Raw genomic sequence first — 16443 nt, 5'->3', positions numbered from 1 at the left:
TCCCCCTTCAAAAGAAAACCGCCAGAGCGACTCTAAAGTCCGAATTTGAATATTCAAAATCTGCTATGTTGACATTTTTCGAAAACACCATAAATATGGATTACGGAAACTTTTGCTTCGAATTATTTTAAGTAATTCGCCTACTGGAAAACTTTGTTTGTGGAAAGGCGGGGTTACGGGTAACTTCGTTTGGGGTCATTTCTATGACGCATTTAATTAATTTAACCACTGCGGTTTCTGCACAGACATACTGCGCTACCTAGAGAGGACCCGAGCGTCAATAAAAGCATAATTACGGGCCACACGAGAATTGTTATTAATTACTTTAGATATTTTGCCCGTTTTCTGGGTTTAGGATACCTCACTTGTCTAAACCAGGGCCCCAGGCTGCACGGGCCTAGGGCTTCTCTCTCTCTCTCATAAACAATGCAATGTAAACTCATTGTAAGAATAGACCAAAAATTTCCATTTGTATATTCTGCAGAAAGGTTACGCGGAGTGGTTAGCACTTTCGCCTCGCAGCAAGAGGAGCCGGGTTCGATCCCAGCTTGTGGCACTGGGTGAACACTCGGAGCAACTCCTTCCGCGTTGAGTTTGCAAGTTCTCTCCCCACTGGTTTAAGGGGTTTTCCCCCGAAATCTTCGGTTTCCCCTTCCACAAAAACTTGTTGAGGTTAACGGTAATAGTTAGTGTAGGGAGCTGTTGGCTCGAACGCGTGACATACAGGGCTTGCCACCACTCTCCTACGCATTGTAACCCGCCACCTGAATTAAAGGCTTTAAAAGTCGCTCGATGACTTAGGCCTAAGGTGGTGCCTTGGGTATTAGCCTAGCTGATTATTATTATTATTATATTATGTATTTCAAAGTCCACTAGCTGGGTTGATTATCCTTTTGGGTTTGGGATCCCGGGTCTGTCTGATTCGAGTTGCTGATTAAATCAAAAAATGTGACGCGGATTAAATCCTCGTGATAGCTCCCGAATATGTTATTAGATACCTCCTTTAGATACGCAAAATAAGCGAAGGGATGATAGCGATAACCCTGTCGACACAAATTGCCAGAAAGGTATTTAGAGACAGACAGCCTGGTGATTTTTTTCGGAACGTTTGACGCGCGTTGAAAGGTCGCGACCTCCAAAGCCCAGATTTTTGTCACTATCGGAGAAGCTAAAGGATTAGATTAGGAATGTAATACTTTTGGTATTTTTAACTTTAAACGCTAACCCCGGCTGAAAAACATTGTAAAAAAAAAAACAAGACGTGGCGCTAATGACGCGCTACGGACCCATCCCAGGGATATTCTTGGAAAGAGGAGAGCCTTTACAACTTGGAATAATTTAATTTCGTAAGCGGTTCGCGGAGACCTCATTGTTTCTCTTTCTCCCCGCTTAAGCCGAGGAACGTTTTGAGCCTAAATGCCTATGTAAAGCGAATATACAGAATTACGCGGGCAACGGAACCGTTAGGGCTCGCGTTTCATTGGTTAATTTTTATTGCACGTGCTGCGATAATAGAGGGAAAGCCTGCCTCGTCCTTAATAAGGAAATGAGCGATTAACTCGGTCTCCCTCTACTCATCTTCCCGGCTACAATTCTGTTCCCTCACCCCACCCTCGCCTTTCATATTGCTCGAGTGTCGCGCTTGATTAGCAACGTTTGTTAGTTCGCTACAACGTCTCTTGTCCTTCGCTTTATGGAAGAATACACGGTATCGTCGGGTTGGCTTGTACCGCAAATCGTCAACGGAACGCAACACTGTAATAAAGCCCCGTATATTGAAAATCCCCGGGTTTTGTTTAAAGACAACTAACCAATGTGGCTTACGATATATTGACGTATATATATTACGAGAGTCTCCGTGAGCTGGGAGGTTCATTGGGGCTCAAATTCAATTAAAAACTAAGTCTCTGACTTGGCAGTTAGCAAATGGCTTAAAATTTTGGCCGCAAACAATGTTTTATCCCCTAATTATATTCAATCCTGTGGGCCTTGACAAGGACGACCGTGCTACCAAAAAAAGAGCCCATGACTAAAGTTTTGAGAACTACAGTCAAGTAACGTTGACTACAGTGTAACGTACTTGAAGCTTAATTTTTTCATAATCACTATAAAATTTTACCCCGTAAAAAACATTGTATTGCACCTCACTTCCGTCATATTATCCAATTACTACTAAAAAGAAGTTTTATATATATTGCTTAAAATTAAAAATGTTTCTTCATAGGCTCGAGACACAGAGGCGTACCGATAGGGGGCAGAGGGGGTATGTTGAACCGGGCACCACTCTGGTCTTCTGGAGGGGCACCAAAAAGCCCAAAATTATTCCAACTATATACGTTGCAACGTTGCATATATCCAAATGTTCCTAAAGGTCTTTTAGATGCGTTTGACTTTTCGAATAGGCCTTTCTATAATGTAACATTGTCCTTCTTATTTTGATGTTGCTGCTGCGTCGCGGGTGACGTATCGATGACGTTTTACTGCAAAAAGCCTTGGACATAAAAGTAAATTCAACGAGGAACCCTATTTTTAAACATAAACTGAACTTCTACGTATTTCGTGACGAATGAGCTACATAAAAACAAGTTCAGCAAGCGTAGCTTATTTTATAGAATTGAATAATAATAATAATAGGCCTTTCTATAAAGTCATTACGCTTGCCGAACTTGTTTTAATGTATCGCTTTCGTCACGAGATACGTAGGAGTTCAGTTCAGTTTTGAAGGCTAGATCGTTATACAAAGGGCGATCATAATGAAACGTCACTACTACGTCACGAGTGACGTGTCCGATACATCTAAACAAGAAGGCCAATGTTACTTTATAGAAAGGCCTATTATTGAATAATTCTCAGTAGAATAGAACCAACGACGTAATATGTAAGGGATAAATGAATATTTATTCCTAATTTATTTGATTAATTACATACATCGGGGGCGCCATATCAAAATTTTGAACCGGCCGCCGCCAACCCTCGGTACGCTACTGTCAAGACAGCTTTCAATGGGATTAAATTCCTAGCCAAACTGCTCAAAATGTATCAACTAACGATGTAAAATGTCTATATTATACCGCGTAGCTATAAAAACATATTATTCCCGATGTAATTTCGATTCGAAACGTATGGGAACCTGCGAAAATACACGTTTCAAGACTATAACAGTTGCTTTATAGAAAGATGAATACTATCGTAAGAGTATTCTATGTACTTTTGATAATAACAATGCTATATATACACCAATTTTTACCGAACCTAATTACCACCACATTAAGGTTATCCGTTTTCGTATTTTTAAAATATGGCATATATTAAAAAAAAAACCCTGAAATATTAGCGCAAAATTTGAGAGCTGTCGACGAGACATATCTCTCCGTAGCACGATGGCGTCAAAAAGTCCCCGAAAAGAGATTCTCCAGTGAAGGGGCAAAAACCCTTATCGCCTATCAATATTTATAATGATAATTTCGATGTTAGAGAAATCGAGAGAAAAAGGACGAACATGTACATCTAATGAAGGCATGCTGCTCTGCTTATCGAGAGTTGGTAAACTTAGCAGCGGTGAGGATTAAGGAAAAGGAGAGAGGGGACCCCGGGCAACGAAAAAAACAAGGTCAACGCGAGGTCACGCAACGGGGCTCGTGTCGTCGAATTTGTCAACGCTAACGAGCGGGGCTCTCGCTCCATGATGGATATATATACCGAAATCCATCTCTGGGCTCTGGTTCACTTTGAACGGCAACGGGCGCGTGCAAAAGCTCATTTATGGGAATTCAAGCTGGCTTTTGGCTTTAGTCTCGCTCACGACTAGCGTGACGCAAAAAAAACATTGTTTGGCGAAGAGAACGAGTGGGCGGGAAAATTGATTAGACAGTCTTTGTGTAAAACTTCCTAACTATCGACTCGTAAACAATGTCCTTTTTCGTTGCTCGCTCGTCGCTGGCGCCGATAACAAACCGATCAAACCTCGTCCATCAAATGGGAACGCGACTAAACTAAAAATCCAAACGAATATTTTTGTTTACATTCCCATTTCGATTATAAACAGTAGCGGTAAATGATCCAAAGCGTGGCGCGGACATTCCAACTATGTTGATGTTCTTCTATTTGTCTTTTGTGAACATATAAATCAAACCAAGAATTAATGCATTTGGCTACTATAGAATATGGGGCAATTATATTAGAATCTGATACCAACCTGGCATACTTCGTATAGAGAAAGTTTCAATAATTTTAATCGCTAAACGTAAGCGTAAGATCTTTCGCGGCACAAAGTACGTTTAAAACCCCTGGTGCCCCTCGTTCAAAGATACTCGAATTAATTCTTGTCGAAAATGGAATTGATCACGTTCAATAATAAAGGGCCACACCGGCGTTTGAATTTTACCCGTTTCACGTGCTAGTTTCCAGAATAGGATTGGTCGTATTCAATGGCGGCGCTAGGGGGTAGGCCAGGTAGGCCACTATAAGGGGCCCCAAATTGATCTAGAAAGGGTCTCAAAATTGTCCCAAGAGGTAAAATTATTTATAAATAACAATGAAACAATTGTCGATAATGTATTTAGAATTTTTTGAGGTATCTCCAAATAAATAAAACCAGTTCTGTTATATTTGGACTCGTTTTACTGTTGTTAGAACTTTTTTGTTCGTCAGGTACATCACTATTTTATTTTATTGAAGCATTTCGTTGAGAAAAGGGGGGTCCCTGGTCGGGGGCCCATTTATTTGGTTTGCCTACCCTCGCGAAAATTCCTGGCGCCGCCACTGGTCGTATTTGCTACCACGTGCTAAATTCGAGCCGAATTTTTCAAACGTCGGTGTGACCCTTTAAACCACTGGAATTTAGAATAATTACCCTATTAGTTTAATAATGGGCAATAATTATCTTCTAACGCAGTTCCTGACGAGTGATCGCGGATAGTATGAGACGTCCAGTTGGCGTGAATAAGCGAATAAGAGAGGCGTTGAAAATCAATTGGAAGTCCAGCTCATCCGTAAATCGTTAAACGCTCCACTAGTTTTATCTCCAACAGTTAATTGAGCGCGTCCCGGTTTAAGCTTCCCAGCGAGCCCGTTATATTAAGCGGCCATCATCCAGAAGACTTTTACGGCCACAGATGCTGCTGGGAGAGAGGATTCAGACATTTCATACGTTTACTAATTCGATCATGCCCCTTCCCTGGAGAGTATATAGGAGAAAACCCCCTTTGAAAGGACGAGGGGAAAAGAGGGTGGCTTCGCGTCGTGCTTCGTTAGAAATGATTTCAACTGTGCCAGAGAAAACAAAACTCAATTAGTCGCGAAAGATGGCATCGTAGCGTTCAAATTGGCGTTAATGAGGTCCCCCCTTCTCCACGAATTACGTCTGAAAGCGAGGGTGCTATTCGGAAATTAACTAACGGCTTGTTTTCCACCGTAACGCACCCGCCCTAAATACGGCCTACCATCGTGTTCACACCCTTTTTCATACTCCTACAATATGGTGTCTAGTTTCGTAAAACGGTTCATAAGGCAAAGATAATGGGAAACCCTTTTTTGATTTTACTATTATTTGGGGTTTAGTGCTTCAACGGTTGCTCATTGTGGACTGAGGCAGTCAAATCGTCGTGCCAAAACGTTTGCGTAAGTGCGAATTAGACCCCTTCGTTATCAAACCCACTGACAAGTACCAACCGGCTATCCTAATATCTATTCTACGGAAATTGCCCGTTAGACTTGTCATTTCGTACAATAGTTACGAAACAAAATTATTAATTATGAACTTAATAACCAGAATTCGTCAACGAGCAATCAAAGGTACAGTATACTCTGTACCCACGGCTGCACCATCGCGACGTCCATCTACGTCGATGACCTCAAAGGTATATTAACTGAACCGGCTATTCTCAATTTAAGCCGCTGACAAATATTCTCTCATTTTCCGGCGCGCAGAAAAATTGGGGAAACCATCGGCGCCTCATTTGCTGAACAAAACTCACAACTCGGTGACGATCCAGTGGGACGCCTCCAATTTCACCAACATCTCGTACCTGGTTCAATGGAAATACGAAACGAAACGCCTCAATTCCAACTGGGAATTCTACGACGCCGACAACATACTTAAAACCAATACAGTACAAATCGACGGGTTGAGACCCTTCACCAATTACAAGGTTATTCATTCATTGGGAGTATTTAAACAACAAACTTCTAATTCAAATTAAAATTGACAGTTCAGAGTAGCTTGGATACTTTTACCTCGATCTAACGTATATTTATCGAAAGAGAGCATCTCCATTCCAACATTATCTTACGGACGTGAGTGCTCTTCGCCATAATGATACAATAGTTCTTTTTATAAACTAACGTGGCCTTCTTGTTGAAATGTTGCTCTTACGTCATAGTCTCTTACTTTGACAAGCCTACTAGCGCGCGCTATAGTCGCGAGGAATATAGCTTTTTCTAGAGCGCGTGCAAATAGCTCGTGTGAAGAATATTCTAATAAAGCTGGGTCTTGTGACGTAAGAGCAACATTTTAACAAGTTGGGCAAGACCACTTTTTATTTTATAAAATCAACCACGGCCAACTTTGATTTCTCGCGCATCTCTCGCGCTACAGCGGCCATCTCATTCGTTGACGTTTCTGTGTTAACCTATGAGCAAAAGATGTGTATGACGTCAGCGCCCCTAGCGGATTATTATTTTTAGTATAGTTTTTACATTGAAGACAATATAACCACCGAGCGTGGCGCTGAACTCCTACACATTATAGTACAGTTTATAGGGGGAAAATCCTTGCTCGCGGAATTTCGACGAATGTGTTGGCCGTAGTAGCGCGAACAGCGCGTGATCAAAGTTGGCCGTGAATCAACTATTGAAAGGAATTAATTGGAAATTTGCTCCGATACAGGACCTCCTTTGCCGCCGAAAATCACCAGTTTGGCCGCGGTGGGGGCCAACAGTATCTCGGTTAGTTGGGAACCCCCCATTTTCATCAACGGGCCCATCGTCGCTTACGTTCTCAAACTAGAGGAATTTAACAATGACTTCGAAACGTTGAAGGTATGTCGACGAAAAATTAATAATTAAGTAATTAATTAATTGATTCAAAACTATGAAATAATTTGTAAAGGAAATTTTCCCGATCAAAGAGAAGCTACATTTCATGTTCACCGATTTAAGAGCCGCTACAATGTACAGCTTATCCATTAGGGCCAGAAATAGCGAAGGAGAAGGGCCGACTGTTACCAGCGAAATCTCAACGGGAACTGACAAAAAAGGTATTTACGACTTAAGCCCCATTTTCATGCTCGCTGGTAGCGCTTAAAAATCGACAAAATCCGCTTCCGCTACACACTTTTTCACTTTCCGCGTCGTTCTGTTTCAAACAGATATTTTAGATTAATTTTCACGCTTGCGAGTGGCGGATGCGAATTTTGACGATTTTTATCCGCTACCAGCGAGCATGAAAATGGGCCTTAAGGTGATAAAACAATTGGGCGAGCTTAAAAATATTTACCCGGGATACAGGTGAAAGCGATTCTCCGTCGAAATTGGTTCTGGCCATGAATCACACCGTTTACATCCGAGATTTTTTCACACTTTACAACGATCACGAGTTAATTTTCGAAACGGCAAACAGTTCTATTACCGTCAAAGGTTCGTATATCGAAGTATTCAACTAGAAACGAGAAAGTAATTTTAACGCGGGAATTCGACTATAAAGGTGTAGCTCTACACAATAAGATGAAGATTCTCTTCGTTTCCGACTCGCGGGGCAGAATTCATAAAGTTAGCCTCGAAGGGAAGAGCCGAAGCGTTTTAGAACTGGCTACGAACAATCCGAGTCTGCTTTCCGTTGACTGGCTCAACGACTATTTGTACGTAGTAGAAGGGACCAAGGTATAAAGACTCCTAAGTTATAATTGTCATAAATCTTTTCTAATATTTAAACGTTCGTTATTCAGATTAGTCGTTGTACGTTGAACGGTGAGAACTACGAAATAATTGTCAGTAACACCAGCCACGCACCATCGGACATGCAAGTGGACCCTTATAACGGGTGAGCGACTTTAACCGAAAGAAGAATGCTCGTATGGAAATCATCGCCAAGATGACCGTTATAAAGTTGCTTTTCTCTTTTAGTTATTTATACTGGAGTATGAAGGGATTTCCGTTGAGTAGCCTCTATCGCGTCGACTTGGAAAAAGTCAAGGTGGCGTCCGTGACCTTCATCGAAGCGGAAATCGTGCGTAAAAGCGAAGATCTTCTCTCTTTCGACATCGACAACGAGAAAATGAGACTAATCATTCCGAGTAACGCCAACAACACGGTCTATTCGTACGCCCTGGACGGCTCCGACAGAAGTGACATCCGCAACGACAGCTCCAAAATCCGGGAGTTTTTCGGCGTCAAGAGCGTCGCCTACAACCCTTTCAATTCAACCTTGTGCTGGGCCAACGACACTGTGGCCTACGTCGAAGAGTACCACCAGATCGAGAACAAATACTACCACAATAATTTTCTGTACGATATCCACGATAGCCCGTGCCACTCCGCGAAAGTGTACCACAAGTCGGCCAAACCCGACCCTGTTCCCCACAACCCGGTAGAAGACGTGCAAGCGGTCTTCAAAGACGACACGGGGAAAATATATTGGAAGAAACCGACGCTCTTGGGTGGTTTGGGACACGGCGCTTGGCAGAAATGGTCCTACGAAGTCAATCTTATCGACATCACGCAAGATCGGCCTCTGATCATACACCGAGATCGGATCCACAGCACCCAATACACCATGGATAATTTGTTGCCCAACAAAACTTACATCGTGCGAGTCAGGGCCTATTCTATCGGAGGCAAAGGGCCCTGGTCGGCAAATTTCACGGGAAAAACCGTTAGAAATACCACTGGTAAGTCGATATCGTTAATTGATTAAATGGTGGTTAGAAATCAATACGGCTATTTTACAACGCAGGAGAACGAACGGGTTTTCCCATTATAATATGGAGTGCCGAAAATGGCGTACTTAAGTCGGATCTCTTGGGAGAAGACGCGGATCCCTTGATTCACAGCGAAAGACTAAACGATGGACACGTCACTGGTAGGATAGATTGGTTTTTAGTTACCAGTACTTTAAGTAACGTCGTAACGAACGCGTTAAATTCTTAAAGACATGACTTGGTATCGAGATACTTTATTCCTGAACACCAACACCAGCTACATCTACGCCTACAACACGTTGAGTTATCAGGGAAGACCGATGAAGCTGAAAAACATCAGCCACGTCGCCAGCATCGCCGTCGACTGGTTGGCGCCGAAGCTTTACCGCGCTAGTCCGATTCATCAACTGGTAAGCGTACCAACACCAAAGCGTTTCCCATCCATTTCAGTAAAACACGACTTTTTTAACGCAGATATCCAGGTCCAACTTGGACGGCAGTCATTCGGAGCATCTTCCAATTCAAACCATCGCGCGGGAATTGGCTGTGGACTCGCCTCAAGGGAGACTGTATTGGGCTACTTCGCACAGCGTAGAGTGCTCCAAACTAAACGGCGAAAACATACACAAGTATTTCCAGACGGGACTGTTTTCTGGAAAACACGGTACTTGGAAACTGATTATTATTTACCTATAAGGCGCTAACGAAGCTAATCATTTCCCGCAGTTATGGGTTTGACGCTGGATTTCGACAGCGAAAAGGTTTACTGGATGGTTCGAAGCCACGAAGGCGCCTTCTTGTACAGCGCCAATAAAGACTGCGACGATTGCGAAGATCCCAACCAATCAATCAAAAGAATCGGGACGTTACCGGAAAATGACGTGTACGTATTCCCTTAATACGGCTTTAGAGCAGCGTACCATCTGTCGCTCATACTGTTTTCCAGGAAAGGACCTCTGTGGTATTTCAGCGACCATTTATACTGGTTACATGAGCGAAGGGAAGCTATGGTGAGCGACATGCGTGGGAAAAACATCGCGACTCTGCAAGGACTGGGACTGAGTGGACTCCGGTCTCTGATGGTGATGGACCCGTCTCTCCAGCCTCTACCGAAAGGAGCCACGGGAACAATCACCGTCATCCCGGAAAGAATCGCGAAAAGCGGATTCTCACTCCAAGGCACTTGGGACAACTTCACCGTTCACTGGCGGCCCTCTACCGAAGTCAACTACGGAACTGTGTACTACGAAGTCGTCATTTACCAAAACATCCAGCCTAAAAACTCCAAAGATAGTATATCTCTAGTAAGTGTTATTTCATTCTCTCCGGCTTTTGACTGGCGGTAAAATATTAATCGTATCGCGATTCTATCGCAGGTGACGACGGAACCATCGTATCATTTCAACTCGGAGCCACCCCTCAATCCGGCAACCGTATTATATCTTTCAGTTAGGCCTTTCACGTATTGGGCTTCGGCCAAAACGACCTTAGTAAACGTCACCACCCCGGAATACAGTAAGAGTAGCTTCTAACCACTCCATCTTACGCGGTTTTACTCTAACGTCGCAATTTACCTTAACAGTTCCATCGGTACCGAAAAACCTCAGGACGTTCGTTTCGTATATAAACCACCCTCATACGAAAACGAAACTGGTCGAAATCGAATTTCGTTGGTCTCCACCGGAACCGGCCAATGGAGTAATCACGGGATATCAAGTGTCCTGCTGGGCAGAAAACGAGAGCGACTTATGCGGGAGCCAATGGAGAGATTACGCTCAAAACAGTTACAGCCGCGTGTTTCTTAAGAATCATTCTACCTACTATTTCATAGTACGTTAAGAATTACCATAAGTCTATAATATTGTTCCATAAGTTTGCCACTTTGGGGAATATTTTACTGAGAGCTAGTAACGAAGTGGCGTCATCACAAGAAGAAAATCCCCCCCTAGCGAGGTGCTATCAAAGGCTACGTGTGACGCGGGAGCAAGCGGATGGTAAACGGTGACGAAGCACGTAATGCAGTCTGTCTTGTGAATAGCTCTCAGTAAAACTTTTGCATGTGAAAAATACGAAGTGTAACAATATTATACACTTATGGAATTACTTATTACCTATTAGACATAGGTCAACGTATTAATCCGAAACGGAATTATCAGGTTAGAGCGAGAACGGCGATGGGCGAGGGCAAATACAGTCAGGTCGCCGAAGCCAGAATCTCCGAACAGAATCCAGTTCCTAAACTACTGTTGGCTCAGGCGGAATCCGTCAATTTGGCAGATATGGACACTGGGCGAGAAAGAATCATTTCGAATACGGTGTCGCCTCCTGTGGCCGTTACATTCTTGAACCAAGGAGAGACGGAGATTATCTACTGGTTGGAAGAGAAGGCGCTTATGTCTTCTCATTTGAGCGGATCAAACCACGTTGTGGTAAAAGCGGATCATATTTTATGCGTAGAATGAAAGACACTAATTAAGGTCGTTTTTCAGGTACATTCTCTGTCCGGATTAGGAAAGGGTTTCGCCGTGGACTGGGTCGGGCGCCACCTATACTGGTCGGAGCGAAAAGACTCCTTCAGCACGGTTTGGGACATGGATTTGAGTGGTCACGGAGAAGTCAAGGTTCTGGTCAATTGTACTGATAAAAATTATCCCAACAACACCATCGGTTCCCTCGAAGTGGATCCATTTTCCAGCGTAATAATCTTCACCTCGATCGACCGGAACGGAAAAGGACATCTGCTGACGTGTGACTTGAAAGGGAACGACTCGCATTCCTTTTTCAGGCAACCAATAATCTACCAGGCATCCGGGGATAGCCGTTCCGGCGCTAGAAGACGGCGAAGTGATAACTGCAATTGCCCGTTGAATCCCCTAGTTGGAAATGCCATAACTATCGATCGATCAAATCCCCGAAAAACGGAAGTTTTGTGGGTCGACGAAGAACTCGGCCAAATTTGGGCTTCCGACATGAACGGATGCGTTTGTCGATTGGTGTTTAACGCCGCTGGAATTCGGCCGATTTCCATTACGGCGGACAAAAGTTACGTCTATTGGTTGAACGCGCCTGACGGACGTATTTTCCTCATGAACAAGAACGACGGCAATCTGCAGTTGTACACTCGCTCCGACGCGAAAATGAGAGGCGCCTCTCAAACGAGAAATTCCTATAACAATGCCGAACCAGCCGGGGACATTCGCGGAATAAAAGCTATCGGAGATCATCTTCAACCATACCCAGGTACATCCAGCGACAAAAATTTTTTCAGTAACGATTTTCCTAAAAAAAGACCTTTCCTTTGAGCAGATCAGGCGTGTTTGGTACCGTTGAATTACAATGGAACGCCAAAAGTCAAGTCGGAAACCCCGAATAGCGCGAAAATTAGCCTGGAGCCCGCGAAGAGGAGGGCCAATTGCTCTAAAATATCATTTTCAACCGTAACGTACACGCTTTACTACGGAAAAGTCTGGCAGAACGGCACTAGAGAATGCGACGAGACACTGGAAAAATGCAAAATCGAAGTAAATAATTTTAACACCGCGAGTCCGGTAAAGCAAATATTAAATATTTATTTTTCCTCCGACAGCGATCGACAAATACGACGATGTTTTTGAAGAACTTGGAACCTTTTACGTATTACACGGTTCAAGCCGCCGTCAGCAATTTCTACACTAGTGGCAAACCCTCTCTAGGAATGGTTAAACGATTTCAGAGCAGAGAAGGAGCTCCTTCGGCGCCAGTGGGAGTTTCTGCCATCGCGATATCTCCGACGAGAATCGACGTTTTCTGGGAGCCCCCGATCGTTCCAAACGGAAATAATATCTCGTACGAAGTTCGCTGGCACCCGACGACTAAAAACATTGGCCAGGAAAACGCTCATTTCAGCGTGGAAACTGACTTCATCGGAGGCCGTCACGTTAAATCGCTAAAGACGCAAATTGAACCCGGCACGAAGTACACCATATTGGTTCGAGCTTTCTCGCTGAAAAAAGACCTGTACAGCGATAGTTCCGTCATTTCAGCCACGACATTCGATCTGCCCAATAACGTCACGTTACTCGGTATCACTCCGAGGACGTTGAAACTTCAATGGCAATCTCCGAGGAATAAAACAATCGCCAAACATCAATTGAGATATGTCGAGGTACGTGCAAAAAATAACTCTAGCAACGAAAAAGATTAGATATAAACGCGAATTTCCCCTAGGTTGGAAGGCAGATTTGGAAAAACCAGCCTTTGAGCACGACGGAAGAGGGAAAAACCTATTTATTCGAGCTGTTCGATTTGATACCCAAAGCTTCCTACGAGGTTCAACTGCTATTAATTTACCATACCTCCAACGTAACTTACACCTGGCCAACCAAGGATAAGCCGAATTTCATTTTCCAAACTCTCGGGGACCTTCCCGATGTCCCGGATGCCCCCGAAGTACGAAGCCTCTCGAAAGATCTCTACCAAGTCTGGTGGGAAGAAGTGGCCAAAAACGGCGGAGAAGATTTGGTTTACGAACTGCAATTTCTGTGGGTTTCCCAATTGATATAGATATCAATACCTCTTTGATTTGATTAATCACTCATTTCGCCGATTTCAGACCGGTAGCGGTAGCGGAAACGTCACAAATGTTGCGATACGAGCCCGAGTACATCGCGCGAGACAACGCCAGCAGCATCGTCAACGCCACTTCGGCCGCGTATTCATCGTCAACTCTCTTCTCGAGCATTTCGCCCCAAAAACCCGATTGGCAAACGGTCTATAATGGCTCTCAAAATCAATGGATCATCAAAGATCTTCCGTCTCAGGCGGAGTACGAATTCAGAGTCAGAGCCATCACGGAATACGGAGCGAGTAACTTTAGCGAAGTCGGGGCTAACTTCTTCCTACCCGAACCCGGAGGTAAACTACCAGAGCTTTTCGAATCAATAGAACCGGAAGGTACCAATGTCGTCAATTATTTTCAGCGTATACCGAACCTGCCGGAGAACAAACTGAAATGATACTAATCGCCGTCCTATCGGCGTCGGCGCTGGTGGTTGTCTGTCTATTCGTAGCCTTATATATTCGTAAGCTCGATTCCGATCAAATTTAAACTACTGACCACTAACAAACGGTTATTTTAGTTCAAAAACGGCGGGTCATCTTTAAGAAAGCGATCCAAGTGAATGGTCACATTATCCACGGACCTGACGTTGAGTTGGCAACGCTGAGAGAACTACCTCATCACGGAAATTTCATCCATCAAAACAACGCGTTATATTCAGTCGGGTAAGGCGATATTACGGGCGCGCAACAGTTCCAACTTATCCAATTTAACGCTATAACAGAGACATCCCCACGGATGAGGAACTGGCAACCATCCCGCACATTAGCAGGGAACAAATTGGGCTGACTAAATTTTTGGGCAGCGGCGCGTTCGGAGAAGTGTTCGAGGGAACCGCCCACGATTTGGAAGACGAAGGCATGCCACCCATTAAAGTGGCGGTCAAGGTAAAATACTCTTATCCTAATAAACGTTTACGAATGAGGTAATCTAATTCGTACAATGGTATAGACTTTGCGAAAAGGCGCCACGGACCAAGAAAAGGCCGAATTCTTGAAAGAAGCTAAGCTAATGAGGTCAGTATATAGGGGGCTTGTCGATTAGAGAACTATCTTTAACACAATTTTCTGCCAACAGCAATTTTCAACACGAACATATTCTGAAATTACTCGGCATATGCCTCAACAACAATCCCAATTTCATAATTCTGGAACTTATGGAAGGCGGAGATTTGTTGTCTTACTTAAGGTCCAACAGGCCCATGGCGGTAAGCGCCTAGCATACATATCCTTTAATGTTCGCGGAAAAACTAATTTTTTTTGCTTATTGATAGAACAACCATTACTCGTTGACACTTGACGATTTATTGGGAATTTGCGTTGACGTGGCCAAAGGATGTAAATACTTGGAAGAAATGCATTTTGTACACAGGTAATTAACGCAATCATAAAACCACTCTTTTTTGATAGCCAACTAAAAACTGGAATTTATAGGGATTTAGCCGCTCGAAATTGCTTGGTATCTAGTCACAATCCCGCATCGCGTATAGTTAAAATCGGAGACTTCGGATTAGCCAGAGACATTTACAAGAACGATTACTACCGCAAAGAAGGCGAAGGCCTTTTACCAGTTCGATGGATGGCTCCGGAATCTTTGGTAGACGGGGTTTTCACCAGTCAATCGGACATCTGGTAAAATACAATCGGACATTTCGCGATACTAATCACGCCGTACACGATGTAATTAATCGTATTTAATCCCCTCCTTATCAGGGCGTTTGGCGTCTTATTATGGGAAGTCATGACGTTGGGCCAGCAACCTTATCCAGCGAGAACGAATCTGGACGTTCTGCATCACGTGAGGGGCGGTGGAAGACTGGATCAACCTGGCAATTGCCCGGAAGAGCTGTAAGAAATTATAACCAATTTCTTCCCCTTAGTCGCGAACGCATTTTTAAAGAAATTGAACTGATTTACAGCCACGAGCTTATGTTAAAGTGCTGGAACTACTGCCCGGAAAATCGCCCTACATTCACGTATTGCTTAGAAACGCTCGAAGATCTAAAGCGTAAAAACTCGGCGCAAAATACCCCTTTAATACCTCACAGCTACATTGGACGTTATTATGACGGTGAGTTCTTCTCGATTTCTTCGAATTTCGTAAATCCTTTCTTATCACGTAACGACACGTAAACTAACTTAGATAAGATAATTTCGTTACGAGCGTTGGTGGAAACGGCTTTTTCAAAATATTTTATTAACAGGTTTTGACAACTTAGCGTACCACAGTGAGGAACTCCAACAACCCCAGTCACAAGGTAGAAAAAAAAGAGCGAGACAAAAAATGGGCACTCTATATTTCTTGAAATTTTTATATCTATCTACCCAAAAAAACCCGTTCCGAAATATTTCGAAATTATAATTTATTTCTAAAGTGTTATATTTATGGTGGTGGTAATGAATTGTGACTGACGGTGCGGTGGTGGCTTTTCTTACAAAGTACTATTCAAATAGGCTTATTTTTCGTGACTTTTGGTCTTACTCTAATTCTTGTTTACTTTAACCGTATTCTGAACTATACCGGTAATGTATTGGTTACGGTTTGTATGAATGAAAGGAAAAAAAAATGGGGTGAACAAAAATGAAAAGCGTCACGCGTGAATGCTCCTAAAATTGGGACTTTTTATTAAAGAAACTACGCTTTTACGAATATTTTGAAAGACTGAAATATTTTGTTTCGTTTTGCGCAGAGGAATTAGCCAAGATAAGGGACAGTTTAGCCGACCAGCGCCCGTTACTGTCCGAAAGACCCGCCGACACCGAAAGCCTAGCCAGCAGCCCAGGGGTGCAGGACATGGTATGCGCTATTTTTATTATATTTTTTTATTAATAATGTTAAAATATTTTCAATTTCAATGGGTTTTTGGGTAAAACCGGGTTAGATTTACTCAAAGGGGAAATTGTTTTAAAGCAATAAAGGGAATTTTGAATA

The 16443-nt window shown here is 43.3% G+C and overlaps 1 protein-coding gene across 1 annotated transcript in view; it reads left to right on the top strand.

Annotated features, from left to right (window-relative positions):
• Nucleotides 1–16443, top strand: part of sev (receptor protein-tyrosine kinase sevenless) — a 37688-nt gene that overhangs the window by 19498 nt on the left and 1747 nt on the right. Inside the window, exons 3-35 of the mRNA XM_090157513.1 lie at nucleotides 5560–5619; nucleotides 5771–5858; nucleotides 5929–6149; nucleotides 6210–6294; nucleotides 6887–7038; nucleotides 7109–7256; nucleotides 7507–7635; nucleotides 7703–7878; nucleotides 7944–8038; nucleotides 8122–8885; nucleotides 8951–9076; nucleotides 9147–9325; nucleotides 9390–9579; nucleotides 9642–9798; nucleotides 9862–10219; nucleotides 10292–10430; nucleotides 10498–10745; nucleotides 11072–11344; nucleotides 11405–12155; nucleotides 12222–12436; nucleotides 12502–13059; nucleotides 13122–13435; nucleotides 13507–13808; nucleotides 13874–13975; nucleotides 14033–14177; nucleotides 14237–14399; nucleotides 14464–14528; nucleotides 14590–14719; nucleotides 14786–14883; nucleotides 14946–15143; nucleotides 15225–15359; nucleotides 15431–15582; nucleotides 16202–16308. Coding sequence (XP_090013639.1) covers nucleotides 5560–5619; nucleotides 5771–5858; nucleotides 5929–6149; nucleotides 6210–6294; nucleotides 6887–7038; nucleotides 7109–7256; nucleotides 7507–7635; nucleotides 7703–7878; nucleotides 7944–8038; nucleotides 8122–8885; nucleotides 8951–9076; nucleotides 9147–9325; nucleotides 9390–9579; nucleotides 9642–9798; nucleotides 9862–10219; nucleotides 10292–10430; nucleotides 10498–10745; nucleotides 11072–11344; nucleotides 11405–12155; nucleotides 12222–12436; nucleotides 12502–13059; nucleotides 13122–13435; nucleotides 13507–13808; nucleotides 13874–13975; nucleotides 14033–14177; nucleotides 14237–14399; nucleotides 14464–14528; nucleotides 14590–14719; nucleotides 14786–14883; nucleotides 14946–15143; nucleotides 15225–15359; nucleotides 15431–15582; nucleotides 16202–16308 — 7023 coding nt within the window. The remainder of the gene's footprint in view (nucleotides 1–5559; nucleotides 5620–5770; nucleotides 5859–5928; nucleotides 6150–6209; nucleotides 6295–6886; nucleotides 7039–7108; nucleotides 7257–7506; nucleotides 7636–7702; nucleotides 7879–7943; nucleotides 8039–8121; nucleotides 8886–8950; nucleotides 9077–9146; nucleotides 9326–9389; nucleotides 9580–9641; nucleotides 9799–9861; nucleotides 10220–10291; nucleotides 10431–10497; nucleotides 10746–11071; nucleotides 11345–11404; nucleotides 12156–12221; nucleotides 12437–12501; nucleotides 13060–13121; nucleotides 13436–13506; nucleotides 13809–13873; nucleotides 13976–14032; nucleotides 14178–14236; nucleotides 14400–14463; nucleotides 14529–14589; nucleotides 14720–14785; nucleotides 14884–14945; nucleotides 15144–15224; nucleotides 15360–15430; nucleotides 15583–16201; nucleotides 16309–16443) is intronic.

The sequence above is a fragment of the Leiobunum rupestre genome, chromosome 8 (assembly GCF_980474605.1).
Source record: "Leiobunum rupestre chromosome 8, qqLeiRupe1.1.hap1, whole genome shotgun sequence".
Classification (NCBI taxonomy): Eukaryota; Metazoa; Arthropoda; class Arachnida; order Opiliones; family Sclerosomatidae; genus Leiobunum; species Leiobunum rupestre.
The sequence above is the reverse complement of the archived record's forward strand: the minus strand, read 5'-3'. Positions and strand labels throughout refer to the sequence as shown.